The 19,826-nt window shown below is 40.1% G+C and overlaps 1 protein-coding gene and 1 long non-coding RNA gene across 7 annotated transcripts in view; one reads left to right on the forward strand and one right to left on the reverse strand.

Moving 5' to 3' along the window:
• REEP3 (receptor accessory protein 3) overlaps positions 1 to 19,826 on the forward strand; it is a 99,284-nt gene that overhangs the window by 54,661 nt on the left and 24,797 nt on the right. For 5 of the 6 annotated variants that reach the window (XR_010412447.1, XR_010412446.1, XM_064594689.1 and 2 more), the window contains exon 3: positions 17,530 to 17,606. Coding sequence is in view for 4 of the 6 variants with exons in the window: in XM_064594689.1 (XP_064450759.1) it covers positions 17,530 to 17,606 (77 nt within the window). In the remaining 2 variants the exon portion in view is untranslated. Of the gene's footprint in view, positions 1 to 10,857; positions 10,894 to 17,529; positions 17,607 to 19,826 lie in introns of those variants that run through there. The other variant, XM_064594688.1, reaches the window with a different exon arrangement.
• Positions 580 to 19,132, reverse strand: LOC135364761 (uncharacterized). Its single transcript, XR_010412448.1, has 4 exons — positions 18,995 to 19,132; positions 6,055 to 6,130; positions 5,906 to 5,957; positions 580 to 703 (listed from the first exon to the last, which is right to left on the reverse strand). It is a non-coding gene; the product is annotated as an uncharacterized LOC135364761 (long non-coding RNA).

Raw genomic sequence — 19,826 nt, forward strand, 5'->3', positions numbered from 1 at the left:
AATGTTCCTTTTCCTCTAGTGTCCTATTCTTATGTTGTTTAAAATAGCTTCCCTTTTGCCTGAGTCTATGAATGATGGTATTTTAGATGTGTTCTTTCTTCAATTCTCCATTGAATTCTGTTTGTTTGTTTCAGCCTGTCTCTCATGTTTGATTTTCTCAAATGTTTCGTAGTCCTTGGTCCACCGCTCATGTTGGAGTATGATAATCACAAGCTGGCTGGCGGCCCTGTGCCCATGAAGAGGCTTGAATATCCTCTTCAATGTAGGCTGATATGATGAGGCAACTATATCTGTTCCAGAGCTCCTGAGAGGACATACCACAAACTGAATGGCTTAAAACAAAACAAAACAAAAAAACAGAAATTTATGTCTCATGGTTCTGGAGGTGAGAAGGGCATAGTTGAGATGTGGACAGGGCCACGTTCCCTCTGAAACTTGTTGAGGAGAATCCATTCTTGCCTGTTTCCAGCGTCTGGTGGTTGCCAGTCCTTGGTGCTCCTTACCTTCCAGCTGCAGCACTTCACACTCTGCCCCTGCACTCACATGGTCATCTCCCCCATGTGTCTGTGACTCAGAGTCGCTTCTTTGCTCCTTACAAGGAACCAGGCACATGAGATTCAGGACCCACCGTACCTCAGTATGACCTCCATCTTAATGACATCTGCAGTGACCCTGTCTCCATATGATGTCACATTCTGAGGTCCTGGGGGTTAGAACTTTGTATTAGTCAGATCAGGCTGCCATCACAAAATAACCACACACTGAGGAGCTTAAACAACACAAATTGATTTCCTCACAGTTGTGGACACTGAAAGTCCAAGATAGAGGTGCCATCAGGATTGGTTTTTGGTGACGCCTCTTCCTGGCTTGTAGACAGCCACCTTCTCCCTGTGTCCTCACGTGGCCTTTTCTATGTGCAAGTGTGAAGAAAGCTCTTGTGAGTGTCTCTTATAAGGACACAAGTTCTATCAAATTAGGGCCCCCTTAGGACCTCATTTAATCCTAATTACCTCCATAAAGGCCCTGTCTTCAAATACAGTCACCTTGGGGCTTATGGCTTCAATATACGAATTTGGGGAGATCACAATTCAGTCCATAACAGACTTCAACATATATGAGGGAGACACAGTTCAAACCATAACAACTGTTTCCTTGGAAAATTATCAAAATATCTGTAACTTTAGGTATTTTCTTTCATGCAAGTCAGACTCTTCAGAGAAGATTCTTCCATTCTGAAAGGTACTTGGTTGGTAGCATTCTGGTGAGAGAATAAGGGTTAGGGGCTCTCAATATTTAATTTATAAACTGTAACTTAATTCCTACTCTACTGTGCCAGAGATTTACAAATCCAGAGCTCCTCTGACTCACTCTTCCCAGAGAATCAGCCGCAAGGTTCTTCTTCTTGGAGGAAGGAGGCACATCACCAAACCACTAGATTGGGAGGGCATCTGGGGGCCTGCCTGCTCCTTAGGCAGACTTAACAGCCATTCTTCCTGTCTTTTGCCCTAGTGGCCAAGAATTGTGTCACCAATTCTTGAGCCTTCCTGGAGCTCTGCGGTGTCAAGTTGGATTGCTTCTCAGTTTTTCCCACTGTCAGCTTAATACTCAGTTTTTTCAGGCCCCCTAAGTCAGTTGCTACTCATCCACTTCCTTCCTACCTCCAAAAATTTCGACACTGTCTTCTCTTCTGTATTCTTCTGGACTTAATATCTTTTTTTTTTTTTTAAGATTTATTTATTTATTTATTTATTTGAGACAGAGAGAATGAGAGAGACAGAGAGCACATGAGAGGGGGGAGGGTCAGAGGGAGAAGCAGACCCCCCGCCGAGCAGGGAACTTGATGTGGGACTCGATCCCGGGACTCCAGGATCATGACCTGAGCCGAAGGCAGTCGCTTAACCAACTGAGCCACCCAGGCGCCCGTGGACTTAATATCTTTTTAAAACATCACTTTTACTGTTGTTTTAATGAGATTTGTGGTAAGGATGCAATTAAATGTGTATATTCAGTTTATCATCTTTACCCAGATTCCCAGATTGACTTTGTGAGTGAACTACTTCTGGCTGAAATACACTGTGATATCAAATAAGACTTATTTTATCATTAACATTGGTTTTTAAAATGTGTTCGCATGGAAGATAGGTTAAAAGTAGTAATAGAGGGACGCCTGGGTGGCTCAGTCGGTTAAGCGTCTGCCTTCGGCTCAGGTCCTGATCCCAGGGTCCTGGGATCGAGTCCCGCATCAGGCTCCCTGCTCCGCGGGGAGCCTGCTTCTCCCTCTGCCTCTGTCTCTCTGTCTCTCATGAATAAATAAATAAAATCTTTTAAAAAAAAAAAAAGTAGTAATAGATACCAGTTTTTAGATCTTTGACAATCATTTTAAAAGTTAATTTTAACTGACATACAGTGAATACATGTGTATCCATCTTGTCTTGAGTTATTTGGTTTGCCAATCAAGTACTGATAAATAAAAATCACAAATTTCACTTAGGACAGTTAAATAAAATCACTTGGGACAGTTCATTATCCTTTAATGAAATAAATAAATAAATCTACTTACATTTACCTTAAGGTAGGTGATGAATATTCTTTTATAAACCTAACTTTGATATGCCAAGTTTACTTATATGTTAAATACATATCAGTATGTAATTGAAGTAATTGATGCTGTTATAATTAAGTGACTTATACTCTTCCTTACGTTTTCTAAAACCAATTTCTTCATGATCATCGCATGACCATTACAGTGAATCCACTTTAGAAAACAAGTGTTAAATTTAAATAAGGTTATATAATTGGGGTGTGTGGTAATGAATGTCTAGCACAGTTCCTTCAAAAATTTTAGAATGTGAATTACAGTACCCCTTGACCTTTATGAAGTCAACAAAAGCATTCCTACAATTTTCACACTAAGATATAGCTAGCCAACCACAGCTATCTTGTCCTTTTCTAGCTTCCAGTGCAAATGCTTTGGAAAACAGACACAAAGAAAAAAAATTCTCACAGTAACATTTAAACCTAATAGGCTAACTTGGGCTTTTGCTAATATCTAAGAAGAATTTGACCAATTGTAGTGCCAATGGAAATAGATTTTTTAAAAACAGGGACAGAAACGGTTGTTTCCATTAAAGGAAATGTTGTTAAGTAGTAAATTGGAGGGAGGCCTAGCTACCTCCACCCCAATCCCCAGTGATAGAACAGCTGAAAATCAGAAAGGCTACAGCTACCAAAACACTTGATTGCCACCACCCTCACTGTGCAGCTCGCTCACTGTCTCTCTCTCTCTCTCAAATAAAGAAATAAATAAATCCTTAAAAAATAAAAATAAAAGCTCATGAGAGATGTTACTTCAGAAATATAATACAAATGTAAAAAGATGAAATTCTTTTGAAAAATTACAAAAATTTATTGAATTGCATTATACAAATACATGAAATTTTGTCTGTCTCTTGGCTATCAGAATATAGACTGATTCTTTTTTTAAACCACAGATCCAAACTCTGTAGGTAAAATGAGAAAAGTCTTCAAAAGGTCTTGAAAAGTCACAAAAATAGATTGAGTTGAGTAGTTTTATTTTAAAATATTGTATTAACTTACAAAGGTTTCCAATAGGCATCTTTTATCTTTTTTAACTTTTTATTTAAATTCCAGTTAATATGCAGTGTAATATTCATTTCAGGTATACAATATAGTGATTCAACACTTACATACAAAACCTGGTGCTCATCACAAGTGCACTACTTAATCCCCATCACCTATTTCGCCCATCTCCCCACCCACCTCCCCTCCAGCAACCCTCAGTTTGTTCTCTATACTTCAGAGTCTGTTTCTTGGTTTGCCTCTCTCTCTCTTCCTTTTTTTTTTTTTTTTAAGATTTTATTTATTTATTTTGACAGAGACAATGAGAGAGGGAACACAAGCAGGGGGAGTGGGAGGAGAAGAAGGCTTCCTGCAGAGCAGGGAGCCTGAAGCAGGGCTTGATCCCAGAACCTTGGGATCATGACCTGAGCCGAAGGCAGATGCTTAACGACTGAGCCACCCAGGCACCCCTGCCTCTCTCTCTCTTTCTTTTCTTTTCCCCCTTTGCTCGTTTGTTTTGCTTCTTAAATTCCACATATGGGGTGCCTGGGTGGCTCAGTCGTTAAACGTCTGCCTTCGGCTCAGGTCTGACCCTGGGATCGAGCCCTGTGTCGGGCTCCCTGCTCCGCGGGAAGCCTGCTTCTCCCTCTCCCACTCCCCCTGCTTGTGTTCCCTCTCTTGCTATGTCTCTCTCTGTCAAATAAATAAAATCTTTTTTAAAAATAAATAAATTCCACATATGAGTGAAATCATATGGTATTTGTCTTTGACTATTTCAATTAGCACAATACTCTCTAGCTCCATCCATGTCATTGCAAATGGCAAGATGTCATTCTTTTTGATGGCTAATATTCCATTGTGTATATATACCACATCTTTATCCATTCATCAATCGATGAACACTTGGACTGTTTCCATAATTTGGCTATTGTAGGTAATGCTGCTATAAACGTTGGGATGCATGTATCCCTTGGATTTAGTGTTTTTGTATTCTTTGGGTAAATACCTAGTAGTGCAGTTGCTGGATTATAGTGTAGTTCTATTTTTAACTTTTTGAGGAGCCTCCCTACTGTCTTCCACAGTGGCTGCACCAGTTTGCATTCCCATCAACAGTGCAAGAGGGTCCCTCTTTCTCCACAGCCTCACCAACACCTGTTGTTTCTTGTGTTGTTGATATTAGCCATTCTGACAGGTGTGTGTTGGCTATCAGATTAAATATAAACTGATTCCTTTTTTTTAAAACCACAGTTCCAAATTCTGTAGGTAAAATGGGGAAGAAAATCTTCAAAAGATCTTGAAAAGTCACAAAAGTCGATGGAGTTGAATAGTTTTATTTTTAAATATTGTTTTAATTTTCAAAGGTTTCCAATAGTCCTCTTTAAATGAAGATCTAACACTTGTTTTATTATGTTATATCCTTTCATTATTATTGTTTTAAGTAGGCTCCATGCCCAGTGTGGAGCCCAATGCAGGGCTTGAACTCATGAACCTGGCTGGGATCAAGACCTGAGCTGAGATCAAGAGTCAGACACTGAACTAAGCCACCCAGGTGCCCCTAAATATGTTTTTTTAATCCCCAAGTAATTTTTATCTATAGCCAAGGTGAAAATAATTAAGAGGTATCATGTTATTGTGAAAAGTAATAGTTTTTACCACATTGTACTTTTTTAATATAAGTTTAGGTATGCAGATGGACATCAAATAACAAATAGTTTGTTTTAGAAACATTTGTATGTACATGGACTAATTAACAACTTGGAAGGTCTTGTAGAAAAATAATACTTTAACAAAATTACACGATACAATTATAAGGGTAAGGATATTGAGTTAGACTTTCTCTTAGTTCCTGTGTTGTAGGGCTGGCCATACACAAAATTCCCTCCGTCAATGAAATTTCCCTTCAGAATCATCCACCTTCCTTCACCTTACTCCTGCCTCTTTGTTCCTCTGACTGTGTTTACCCAGGGCCTTCTGGCTGTCCTGCACCCTGGCACTCAGCCAGCCCTTTCTTATCCCCAAGTATCCTGTGACCTGTCACTCGTCTCTCTCCACTCACCCAAATGTGAACTTCAGTTCTCTAGGTGAGGTTGATTGCACAGGCTTTTGAAGGGAAGTAATTTGATATCCCAGGCTCATTTTCAGTCATGACAGAGATTTATTCTTTCTGGAGTTTTTTCCTACCAGTCTTTGCTTCTCTAGAACACTGTGTTCTCCCATGTGGTATAAAGGCTGATTCTTACTGTTTGAATGATTACTGTATGTTCAAAGTATGCTGTTGAGCCTAGAATATAAAACTACAAGTTGTATGTAAAAGAGTGTATCTTACCTTAAGAATGAAATTTTTCCTGTTCTATGTCCATCGTAGTCTTGCCTGTCACCTGGAGAAAGGAGCATATCCAGTAGTAGCTAGGTTAGCTCACTTGTGGAAATAGCAAGATGGGATTGTCTGTGTGAAGATAGATGGAATGGTGGTACCTCAGTGCCTAAAGAATGGTGCCAGTCCTTGGAATACTTCACGTGGGAAACATGATGGGCCAAGGCTTTGGGAACACTTAGGGAAAGAAGAAGGTAGAGTGATCATTTATTTTTTATTTATTTATTTATTTTTAGGTAGAGTGACAATTTAGTGTTAGAAGTAGCGCATTTCAGGGGCACCTGGGTGGCTCAATCAGTTGAGCGTCTGACTCTTGGTTTTAGCTCAGGTCACAATCTCGGGGTGGTGGGATCGAGCCCCGAATTGGACTCCACACTCAGCAGGGTGTCTGCTTGAGATTCTCTCCCTCTCCCTGGGCCCCTCCTGAGAAATTCTGTGTGGTTCTAAGGGAACTGTCTTTCTCACAAATATTTATTATCCCAAATAAATCAATAGTGCTTTAAACAGTATAAAAAAGTGAACTGTGAATTCTCAGCCAGTAAAGATGGAGAGAGTTATTTTGGACTAAGAGGTCATTCCTTCCTAAATTCTGCTCCCGGGAACAGTTCCCATGAGCAGATCCTGCTTTTTACATCTTCTTTCCAACACTCCTTTTAAATTATCACCTAGTTTTTAAACATTTTTGCACTTTTGCCTTCTCTCAAGTTCCTCAAACTGCTGAGGTCAGGGTTGAGATACTTGGGGCTTCTGTGATTCACAATCACTGGGGAAGACCAAGGAAGTAGGGTGACAGAGACTTCCATTTCTACTTACAGTCCTTCAAACCTACAGGCTAATTAATCCGTGAGATCTTTGGCAGTGATGCCTGGGATCTGCAGGTAAACCGTGTTGCAGCAGCTTCACCATCTGAAAGTATAACCCCCAGACATCTGAGTTTGGGGGAGCTGTACAAAGTTAAGATAGTCTTAAATGGGGCAATGGGGGAAGAAGTTGAGGAAGCCCAAATCAATTCTAGCCTCATGTATTCACCCCAAACACATGCCCCTTTTTTAAAAAAAGAACTCTATTCAGCCATGGTCTCTATTCACTTTGGATTGAACTTCAACTAGCTTATTTTCAAGCATGCTTCTACTTGGCACAGCTGTGGGAAAAATCCCATAACTGAGCCATCTGGGTTGGATAAAAGAGGGAGTTTTTCTATTGATTTCTCACATTTTGTTCCTTTTTGTTTTTAGTGGGGAAAAATCATTATGAAGTAACCAAATTATTGCATAATGTTAATGAAATGGGAGAAATCTTTTCAACTCTATACTATTTCTAAAGAATTCTATATTAGAAGGTCTCTGTTGTCTCTGAAATGTGGTGTAGAATGAATGTTTTGGGTGAATGGACTTGAGTGAATAATAATGGTCAGAAAATAAAGTTCTCTTCGGGTGGTCTGAAATTCAGCGATGTTTATTTCTTTTCAGACTCAGCAAAGATTTTTTTTTTTTCCCTATGAAGCATATTTTAGCATTTTATGATCTGGATTTACTTAGTGTGGTTATAATTGAAATCATTAGGCATATGTAATTTTTCATTTTTTCTTAAAGACTGGCATTAATTGCTTTATAATTCAAAGAATCTGAAATTAAGAAATGTTGGAAAATTGTTTAATCTCTGATAAGTCTGAGAACAACTTTGACAAAATAGACTATTTTGTATGTTACAAACTGCTATTTGCAGTCCAAAGTTACTTGTTTGAGTCTTGCATCAATCCAGACCTTAGAATTAAGAAACTAATTTTTTAAAGAGTTTATTTATTTATTTATTTATTTGAGACAGAGAGAGAGTGGCCACAAGTGGCGGGGGAGGGGGGATAGCAGGGAGAGTGTCAGAGGCAGGCTCCTGGCTGAACAGGGAGCCCGATGCAGACCTTGATCCCAGTACCCTGAGATCATGGCCTGAGCCAAAGGCAGCTGCTTAACCGACTGAGACCCCAGAATTAAGAAACTATTAAGCAGGGGCACCTGGGTGGCCTTTGCCCTGGGATAGAGCCCCACATCAGGCTCCCTGCTCAGCGCGGAGCCTGCTTCTCCCTCTCCTGCTCCCCCGCTGCTTGTGCTCTCTCTCTCTCGCTGTCAAATAAATAAAATCTGTAAAAAAAGGAAAGAAAGAAAGAAACTATTAAGCAAAAGTCTTCCTCTGTTCTTGCTTTACCAGACCCAGAGTGCTAGGTGCTGGCAACATGATGGTGAACGCGATGGTTTCTGTCCCTGTTGGTTATTATACTCTAAGCAGCAGGGGTAGATGTTATATAAACCATTTCTCAGATATGCTACAAAGAAAAAGGATGGAGCACAAAGATTATATATGACCTTTAGAGGGGGAGGAGTTAATTCGGGAAGGCTTTCCTTTGGAAGTGAAGAAATTTAATTCATACAAGGCAAATGAATAATATATAATATATAATAAAATATTAGTAGTTACATGGTGGAGCAAACATGCTGGTTATCACCAATTCTTACCCTTTTATGTATTCTTTTACTAATCCCTCCCATGAAAGCTTCTTGGTGGTAGGAACACCTCGACATCAGGTTTATACCTATTTCATGTAAAAGGGCTTTGTTTCTAAAAGGCCCTGAGTAATATCTATCGAATTAATATATCACATAATTTTTCTTTTCATCATGCAAATGTAATTATGCACTTATATCAATATTCTAACATATATAATACTGTTAATACCACTGTTGTTATAATATCACACTGGTCCTAGCATAGAGAGAATAAGTTATATAAAGATACAATTTAAAGAAAAAGAATTTTTTTTTTCTTTTAATAGGCTCCACACCCAGTGTGGAGCACAGCACAGGGCTTGAACTCGTGACCCTGATATCAAGACCTGAGCTGGGGTCAAGATCCAGACGCTTGGGGTGCCTGGGTGGCTCAGTTAGTTAAGTGTCTGCCTTCGGCTCAGGTCATGATCCCAGGGCCCTGGGATCAAGCCCTGCGTCAGGCTCCTTGCTCAGCAGGGAGTCTGCTTCTCCCTCTGCCCTTCACCCCGCTCGTGCTCTCTTTCTCTCTCAAATAAATAAAATCTTTAAAAAAAAAAAAATCCAAACGCTCAACTAACTGAGCCACCCAAGCACCCCAATATGTTTTAATTAATATGCCATCACTGCTATTACCATGACTCATAAATCTATAGCAACATGCCTCCTTCCACGAAAACATGATATTCCCCTATATATTCAGGGCCTGTGCATTGCTCTCAATTTCTTGATGGAAATCAGAAGGATTGTTTCACAGTTGCTGTTCACTTTTTGTTTGCTTTATTTGTTTGGGGATTTCAGTCAATTTCATTGTCTAAGGATATAAATCATAAAAACTTCTTTTCTTAAAAAAATGTTAAAAGATCATGAACTGAGGCCTACTTTTGCAATCAAGGGTAGATAAATGCATACCTATTAAATGGAGCATGGTCTTTTGATAGTAAATTTAGCCTATGGGTATATTCATTTTACAGTATTCACTCAGGCTTAAAATATCCTCTAATTCCTTTGAGAGAGTAAAGCTAAGAACACCATCACATGACTGTCTGGGTTTCTGAAATGCTAAGGCTTTGTAAAAGCCTTATGGATTTTGAGTAATAATAAAGCAGGTGCTGGCTTGTTAAATAAGCTAATCTGATCCATGCACTATGTAAACTAGAATGTAATTTTAGATACTGTGGTTTTATATCACAGAAGATTCCATAATCTCCAAAAGAACTTGCCTAATTATAAGAGTATATTTTCTTGGAATATAAATTCATTTTGATATTTAAATGATTCTAAGATTCCATTTGAAGAATCTTTTACTTATAAATAATGTATTGTAAATTAAAATATTCACATTTCTCTAGTCACAAAAAAGATAGTACATAAAGCATTCCAAGATTTATTTATTATTCTTTTAAAGACTTTATTATTTGACAGAGAGAGAGAGACACAGCGAGAGAGGGAACACAAACAGAGAGGGAGAAGCAGACTCCCCACTGAGAAGGGAGCCCAGTGCGGGGCTCGATCCCAGGACCCTGAGATCATAACCTGAGCCAAAGGCAGGCGCTTAACTGACTGAGCCACCCAGACACCCTGCGTTCCAAGATTTAAATATGACTACCAGTTCATTGTGACCACTTTCAAAAGAGGTTTATTACCAAATAATTAGGAAGAATGGAAATTACAGTCTTGTATATAAGTTAGCCCAGTTCATTAATTCTTTTAGTAAATATCTTTGCGAATGTCTTTTGTTTCAGGTACCATAGGAAACATCAGGTATACTCTTGGGAAACAAAACAAAGCAAAGTGAGCATCAAACAACATTTTTCAAGTAGTAATCCCACTGACTTTTATGTACTTTATACTTTGGATATCTTGGCCTCCCACTCAGAATATACCCACTTTAAAACTTTATTCATATTTCTAACCAGCTAATTTATCTGATTTATTGGCCTAATGAAAATAGAAGGGGATTGCCACTGAAGCCATACAGACGGACAGGGCAGATGATAATGATCAAATTCACACAGACAGAACCACATTTGCCAAGGGATCACAAGAGTAGTTTAAAATAGTATTTCTCTAGCTCTTCCCCGATCTGCTGCATGAGAGCATCACTGATTCCTGTCCTCCAGATACTCATGAGAGTCCCCTGAAAGTGTCTCAACCAGAATTTCTTAACATGGTACTCCTCTTCTCCATTTCCAGATCGCTGTGGTGGTATCACCTTCACCACCAACTAGGACATTAACCATGTCACACATGGCAGATGATGGCACTGGGGCACTGGGACTCATGCTTCCCTCATTCTGGAACCTTGGTTACTTCAGCCTTGCTTTAGCGTAACCTTTCATTTTAGGGTAGGCTAAGCTACTATAATTATAATGTGTAATAAAAATGCAACGGCTGAAGGAATATAGAAATGTATCTCTCTCTCATAGAACAGTCCAGGTTAGGTGTTCATTTTGGCAACAAATTCTCCTCATGCCATCGGTCAAGAACTGGGACTCTACCTACCTTCAACACATGGCTTCCAACATTGCCCTGCTCCCTGCCCTCCCAGGCCACAAGAAGGGGGGAAGAGCCTGTGGGGGAGATACACCCACTTCTCAAAAGCCTCACCTCACATTCTGCTGGGGAGAATTGGATGCATGGCCCCACCTACCTGCAAAGGGGGGCTGAGAGACACCAGCCCTGGCTGGGCCGCTCCACAGCCACAATTCTGCTGTTAGGCCTCTTGACGGACAGCAAGCTGTCACCTCCCAGCTCTCTTGTTTCACTGTCTTCAACCTAGACCACTGGCAGCCTCCTGGATCTCACCTCCAGAGCAGCTGAGGCCATCCTTCGTCTCATAATCTAGAACATCTCTACCCTAGGCTGCTGCTTTTCCCATCCAGATGAACAGCTTGTCCAAACCTTTACTACTGTCCTCCAACCCACCCTCCTTTACAGTCACACCCAGCCTGAAGGGGTGACCTGCTCTCCTCCTCTAGAGTAAAGATAGAGGTCCCTGGCTCTGGTCCTCTTCCCAACACAGCCAGTCTTTTCTTTCCTTCCATCCCAGAGGAGCATGCCTCTCTCCTGCTTTCTTGAGCCCACTCTTCTTCCTAATCTAATTCTTGTCTTTCTCATGTGGGATCTTGTTCCATTAAGTATACCTGCTTTCTCTTCATTTGAATCTTCTTATCTTGCTGGCAAAGTTTTCAATCCTTGAGAATGTAAACACGCTTTCTTTTTGCTTCATGCTATTTTTTTTATTCTTCCTCTTTTTTTTTTTTTTTCTTTTAAAACCAGATCTCCTAAAGGGCTAGTTGATGCTCACCCGTCCTGCTCTATCTCCTCTTGAGGGTCTAACCTTTTGCAATCCTTAAAGAATGGAGCATGCTGAGCTGTGCACGGCCCATATTCATTCAGCAACTGATCAATATGTATTTATGGAGCTCTGTTGATGCTAGGCACAGGGAAAAATTCAGCAGTGAGCAAAATAAAAGTCTTTCTCCTCTTGGAGTTTACATTCTAGTAGGGAAAGGCAAAAAAAAAAAAAGTAAACATTTGCTAGATGTGTCAGTGATACATGATATGTTTCTAAAGAGAAAAATGAGTCAGGATAAGGGAGCTAGGAGGACACTGATATTTTAGAAGACGTCTCAGGTAAATATTTGAGCAGAGACCTGAGGCAAGTGAGAAAGTGATCCACATGGATAACTGCGGGAAGAGCATTTCAGGCAAAAAAAAACACGAAAAGCATGTACTGAGGCTCTGAGGCAGGAGTCTATCTGCGCACACAAGGGCCAGTAAAAGGGCCCAGGTGACGAGCAGAACAGGACAGCAAGGAGGAGCAGATGAGGCCAGAGAGGTAGCAGGTGCCACATCCAGAGTCTTCTAGGCCATGGTAAGAATACTGATGGGAGCCCTAAGAGAGGTTTGAGCAGAGGAATGACGTGATTTGGCTTCTGTTTTAAGGAGAGCCTCGGACTGCTGTATACAGAAAAGACCCAGGAAAGCAGGGTGATCGGTTAGGATGCTGTGGGGATCATGCAGATGGGAGATTGTGGTCATCTGGGCTGGGGAGGGATCTGTTGAAGTGGTGAGAAAAGACTTCCATTCTGGGTGGATCAAGGAGATGGCAGGCGAGGTAGTGCTGGGACCTTTTATTCGCCCTTCCAGCGGAATTTCCCCTTGCTTATGGCCCAGGAGGCTGATTCATAGACTGCATCACCTCTGGCCTCCCTTTGGGTTTGGCCCAGGAGCGTCTTCTGCAGAAGATCAGAAGGCAGGATGAGCCTGAGGTCAGAGGGTTGTCCTCCCAGCATCCTCCCTTCCTCCCCTGCCACCGTGGGTTGACTGTGACTGTCTACCTGCGGCTACAGCTCTCCCCTACAGCTGCCCTCTCTGGATTCCAGGAAACTTTTCCCTGCCCTCCCTCCTTCCTTCACATCTAGGGGTAATGCCAGCTCCTTTTGTTGCTAGCTCCAGGGTACACCAGTAGCCTTTTATTGGGTTTCCTGAACCTTGCTCACAACTTTATAAATAGTCCCTTTATTAAGCTTTCCTCAGATTCTTGTGCTCTTGACTCACACTGGAAGCTAGGACATCTAATGTAGTAAAAACAGCAGAACACTTTTTTTTTAAATCACAGTTTTTTACTCATTTTTTTCCCCAGTGAAATGTTAAATCCTTGAGGACAGAAACTATCCTATTCATGTTTCTATTCTCATAACATAAGGTAAGTAGGGTTTGCTACCGTTGTATTAGTGAGTGTTATATGTAATGATGCCACGTGAGTCCTTAAGAATTGTTTAAATTATGTTTGATAGGAAAATTTATCAAAAGTAGGGTGTGTGTGTGCCCATCTTAGTGCTTATAGGTAATAAGCTTCACCTTGTTGGATAATTCAGTTCCCTGGGACCAAAGAGAGACTTTTAAGAAAGAGCTGGGTATGGCTTTCTTATTACTTGTTGTTCTCATGGAGATACCTAGACAATGGCTTCCTGATTTTACCAATTGTTTCTGAACTAGAAAGATAATGTATACTATTTGTTTCTACTTCCCCAAGAACATGAATTTTTTTCCCCAAGAACATAAATTTTTAACAAATAAAGATGTTGCCAGTATCCTTTTTTCCAGCAACTTAAAAGGTGGTTGTAATTTATTAAGGTTACCAGTTAAGTTACTTAAATTTGTATAACATTTTAAAGGTGATTATATTTAGTTATATACATTCTCAAGATTATCAGTGTGATTGTTTTCCTACCAATTTTTGGTTTTATTTTTGCATTTTGCTTTGATGTTTTCTTTTGATCTAAAGAACATTTTATCTTTAATCTTCACAATGTTTAATTATACTTCTATTGTTTTGTGACTTGTTCTTTTCTTTTTTTTTTTTTTCCTTTTTGACCTTGACTTCTTTCTTACTATTTCCTTAGAACCTTAAACATAGGCTGTGTGGCCTTGGGGTGTAGTTTTAATAAAAGCTTTGCTGAGTAGTCATTTGGTATAAAATCCCAACCAAATCCATTAATAGAAAAAAGAAAGCAATATCTTTCAAGGTTAACTTTCTTTGTGGTTGCTCCCACGAATAACACACACTCATTACATTCATTTAAGTATTATTGCCTGCCTATTATAATTTAAGGTCCATATTTCTGATAAGGACAACCAAAAAATCCCTAAGAGCAGATTATCAAGGAATTTATTCATTAGAGACAAATTCCTATACCATGGAGTTTTGCTTATATAAAATTGTTGTCAATACTCCAAGAAAATGTCCAGGAATACCCTCTTAATTGGATAGTTGGTTGTGTTTTAACTAAAATGGCAATGGCATGGCTGCCTTCTTTTTCTTCTTTTTAAATTTTTGACATTACTAAATAGTCTCACAACCTAAATAAATATACGGGGTTTTTTTAAGAGATAAACATGGGGCACCTGGGTGGCTCAGTTGGCTAAGCATCTGCCTTCGGCTCAGGTCCTGATCCCAGGGTCCTGGGAATCCCTGCTCAGCAGGGAGCCTGCTTTTCCCTTTGCCCCTCCCCCTGCTTGTGTAACACGCACCCTCTGTCTCTCTGTCAAATAAATAAATAAAAGCTTTTTAAAAAAATAAAGAGGTAAACATTACATTCTTTAAAGCACTTTTATTTTGTGGGGTTTAAAATTAATTTAATAACTTCATTTGGAAACTGAATAAGCCCTTAAAATCTGTGGGACATGTAGCCGCTCTCATTCATTGGAGAACTAGTCATTCAGGGTATCACCAGTAACTATGTATACAGTCCCCATTACCTCTCTTCTACTCTGCTAACCAGTAAATTACAACTACTTGTGAAGTTGTTATCCATTTGGAAACACAACTGTAACAGTGGTAAGAAATAGTGAAATAATGAAAAGTAACAAGCACTGACTTAACTATTTTACCTTTCTGAAAGTTTCCTAAACTTTCTATGAGACAGACAACCGAATTTAAACCTCCACTTCCCTGGGAAAGATGATAGTCACGCTGAAATCCCTGTGTTGAGTACAAGGAGAGGGACAAGGACTGACAAGAGGGGTCTGAAGGCCACCCCTTGTTCATTGAGAAGCTGTGTCCTTCGCATCAGGGAAGACTGTGCCTCCTCCGGCCATCTCTTAGCTCACTGGCCTTGTTCACCTTATTTATTTTGGCCCTCAAGATAGTAAGAGGTTTACTGTATTATTTGTTTTCAAGCTCTGCCCAGAGAGCACTCAGGTTTCTTGGCGTCTCCTCCAGAGTCCCACCGTGGGTGGAATAGGAGGCCCAGAGGGAGCGCTTTTCTCTTGTGATTGTTTGTTTTCTCCGTGAAGGATTGTATAGTTTTCAAAAATGTCATCACCTCTAAGATCCCTTCTAGCTGTGGAAAAGCTCATTATTCTGTTTGTAGTCTTTTTTCTTCATTTCTTTTTTGGGAGAGGGAGGCTTTTAGTCAATCGGGGTGAAAGCTAACCCTCTGAATACAGTTGAGGTAAAAGTGCTGAGTTCGTGTTTGGATCGGGAAGGTCTGGGTGAATCAACTCTTGTAAGAGTATCACTTTCCTTAAAAAGGGAGGGGGGAATATACATAGGATGTGAGCCCTAAAAGAAAATCCCCATATTTGGACAAAAGTTTGGAATTGGCAGCAGTGAGCAATTTAAGAGAACTCATGAAAAGTTCAAAAAAAAAAAACAAAAACTTACTAAAGAGTACATTTGGGCTGTTTTGTTCTTTTTTAATTTGAGATGATCATTGTAAATCAGTTGCCTTGTATTTCACATATAGATAATATACCCTATTACTTGCTTTGGGCAAATTTTTTTAAGCTTTCAGGAGTCTATAAATTAGAGTAAATTGGTATTATTTCTGTTTCATGATACATTGCTTCAAAAGTTACACATGGCTATTTTGAATTGAATTGTCCATGTAAAGAGAAAACCATAAAAGCCACTTGAATTATAGTTTCTATTGTCTATGGAATACCCAAACAAGCTTCTATATTAAAACTAAATAGTTAGGTCAATTTTCTAGCTATTTATAGAGACCTAATTTTTTTTTTTTTTTTTTTTTTTTTGTCATCTCATTGGGATAAGAACAAGTGAAGTAGTGGTTATTCTTGGATCTCACATTTAGCAAATCCTCACAAATTCTTTCTCTACATCGTATAATTGATTAATAGCACCAAATCCAGGGTCAGGCAGCCTGGATTCAAACTCTGGCTACGTGACCTTGAGCAAGTCATTTTACCTCTCTGTCACTATTTCCTTATCTGTAGTGGAAATAATTATGTTTCTTTCCTTGTAGTATTGTTGTGGAGAGTAAATGATTTAATAGGTGATGCACTTAGTACAATCCCTAACCTATAGTTGGCATGGTTTTGTATATTAGCCATTATTATAATATTGAGCAAGATCAGAGATTATAATCCTTAATGAAAATCCAACCTGTGATGAAGAGAGTCTATGTGCTCAGGTAAGTAGAAAGGTATAGTTGGGGACATGAGTTCAAGAAAAAATCTGGCAGCTTTCTACGAAAAGGATTGATACAAAGAGATACTGGAGTCTCAGGGACCAGTTAGGATGCTGTATTCCAGGCAAGAAGTAAAAATGTCCTGAACTGTCTCAGTCCATTCAGACTTCTATAACAAAAGTACTATAGATTGGGTGGCTTATAAAAAACAGAAATTTATTTCTCACTATTCTGGAGGCTAGAAGTCCAAGATGAAGGCAAGTCTGGTGTCTGGTGAGACCCACTTCTTGGTTCATAGATGGCCATTTTCTCTGTGTTCCCATATGGTGGAAGGGATGAGAGATCTCTTTGGAGGCCCTTTTAGAAGAACACTAACTCCATTTATGAGTTAAAAGCTCCACCCTCATGACCTCATCACCTCCCAAAGACCCCACCCCCTAGTACACATTTGGGGTTAGGATTTCAACATACAAATTTGAGGGGGAGGACACAAACATTCACCCGATTGCAGTGACCATTGTGGTGTTGATAGAAGAAGGAAATGATGTGTGAGAGGTTACAGATGTACAAGGAGCTTCAGGGGAAAGAATACACTAACCGACTTCCAAACTGGGGCACCAACCTTATGGATGTAACAAACACAGGATCGTTCTTTGGTTCCTGAACAGTTTCTATATATTGAGAATTAAGGAATGCAAAATTTGAAAGACTAATAAAGATTAAAAGTGATCATATCATTATGCTGTTATTATATAATTAATAGCTAATCAACATCATAAAGAAGCATGTAGGTAAGAATAAGATCTTTTAAAGAACTTAAGAAAAATATATCCTATTGTTCTGATTATTTCACTCAGATTCCTACATTATATTGTGTCAGGATGGAGATTTGTTATTCTTAGATTCTCGTCTTATATCCCAAGACTGTTGATGTAGTGATGTAGTGATGGGAGGAACGCAGACATAAATCTGTTGAGAATTAAACCATCACCTTCTGCATTTGATCCAGCATGCTGTATATCTAAAAATATGTATGTAATTATTCAGAGTTGCAAATAATGTTAGTCTGTTATTTCATAAGCATTTTTATTATTTCCAGGTCCGATGGATGATGTACTGGATTGTTTTTGCTCTCTATACTGTGATTGAAACAGTAACAGATCAAACAGTCGCTTGGTAAGTTCTAGCACTGAGAAAGGGCCAGACTATAGACTCTTTATCAGGTGTCCCGAGTTCTTACCCTGCTCTTGCTGGTAACCAAGTGAATTTGATCAAGTTACCTAATTATCCAGTGTTTCATTTTCTTCATCTCGTTTCCCTGTAAGAACATTACTTTCCTTACAGGTCCCACTCAGATAAAGGCAGCTCATTCTTCTCCCCATGTGTCGCTCCCTGCCTTCCTCCCACACAGGTCCCAGTATCTTGGAATAGAAAAACTTGGTAGTCATTATCCTTTTTCCACACAATGACTTCAGGCTATTTTTCTTTATCACTTCCTAAATGACTCCCCCTTTGAAGCCCACAGCATCTGGTTCTAGCACTCCCTCCCCATCCTTAAAACTCTCAACTACAAACATTCAGACCGGATGACGTCAGCATCCGCGTGGACGCCCACTCACCACCAGCTCCTTGGCTGCTCTGTTCCAAATAGCTGAGACAAAATTAAAACATGTTTATATCCTCAAGGATTTAACATTTTACCAAGAAGTAATACCAAATGGAACAACTTGAATCTCCTTGTGCCATATTTCACTGGTGCATTTCCATCTAAACCTTACCATCACTTGGAGAAGTCCTCCTTTTAAAATCTTTAAACGGGCACCTGAGTGGCTCAGATTTGGTTAAGCATCTGCCTTCGGCTCAGGTCATGATCCCAGGGTCCTGGGATCAAGCCCCACATCGGGCTCCCTGCTTCTCCCTCTGCCTCTCTCTCTCTCTGTCTCTCTCTGTCTCTCATGAATAAATAAATAAAATCTTTAAAAAATATAAAAATTTAAAAAAAATCTTTAAACTTAATACTTTGCTTCTTTACCTGGGCTCCCAAAGGCAGCCCCCCAGAACATCAGTCAGCTGCTCATATAGGTATCAATTTGAACCTCCCCATTCCCTTTGCTCGCTACCTCCATACCCTCCTGCATCTGTTTAAGACATTTGCTGTTCTCTCCTTAAACTGTCTTTCTAGCTTTGCTCTTCTCATCATACTCTCACAGCACATTAGGTCACGTTGGATTGCTAGAAAAAATAGAGAAGTCATCAGACTTAAATGTTCTTAACACTTGCCCTCATTTATGAACTTCTCTGTGTCTGCACCCATCTTTCTCTTCTGATTTGAAACAAAACTTGTCCTTGCTGTATCCCAAAGCTCATTCATTTTCCTGTTAAGTATTTGGTGTAGAGTTTTGGGGGAGGGTTTTTTATTTGGTTTTAAGGAGCAGAACAGATTTCAAACCATGCTAGGTCTCTCTTAAGTTTCAAGGTTCTCTTTTTAAAGACCTCATTTTTTCCTGATCGCAGCTGTAGCATATATACATTATTAAAAAACGAATAATGTAGCAAAAGTTTACCAGGAACAGTGGAAGTCCAGAAACTCCTCTGTAACTGCACCAGGCAAAGACCCTTTGTTGACTCCACAGCAGTCATTCCTTACCGCCCTGTATCCCTCTGCCTCATCAGGAGAGCCCAGATTTGTTCAGATATCACGTATCTTAATAATTCCTGGTCCAAGAATGCTAGTCCCCTACGGTATATTAGTTCACTTTTGCTGTGGCAGTGGACAAACCTTTTAACCACAGCGAGTTAGAAAAACAAACACGTGTTTCTTGCTCAAGTTATTTAAGGGCAAAAGGTTGGCTGCAGCTTTGCTGGGCTCAGCTCAGTTTTAAGTGTCTTCTCATTTCAGGACCAAGGCTGAAGAAGCAGCTGTTCTCATGCCAGAAAGTAAAAATTTAAAGCAAGAGGTTGGGGGTGTCGGGGTGAGGAAGTCAACGGGTATTTAAAGCTTCTGCGCGCATGGGATATGTCAGACTCACGTGATGTTGGCCAAAGCAAGTCACATGTCTACACCTGCAGTCATTGCTTGAGGAAGTGTACTCAGCCTACAGGGAGAGAGAGCACTGCAGAGTCACATGGAAAAGGGCGTGCGTGGGTGGATAACGCTCATTCCCAGTCTGCCGCATGGGAATTCCATTCCCCTTACAAGTGAATCATTGTCTGCCCAGCGTCGCACTTCCGGCCAAATGAGATTGGAAGGGAAGTTCTTGGGGGCTTCTGAGAAAGAGAAGGAGATGTGTTCATGGGGTAACTTTGTGCCCTTGGAGCATGTAAAGCTTAGCCCTGGTGAGTGGAGAGATGTCAGGTACCGACATGTGGAAGGGTCGGGGGTGCCCCTCACCGCCC

Source organism: Mirounga angustirostris, unplaced genomic scaffold (genome assembly GCF_029215605.1).
Source record: "Mirounga angustirostris isolate CCGP_5_RB_7025 unplaced genomic scaffold, mMirAng1.0.hap1 SCAF_6, whole genome shotgun sequence".
NCBI lineage: Eukaryota > Metazoa > Chordata > Mammalia > Carnivora > Phocidae > Mirounga > Mirounga angustirostris.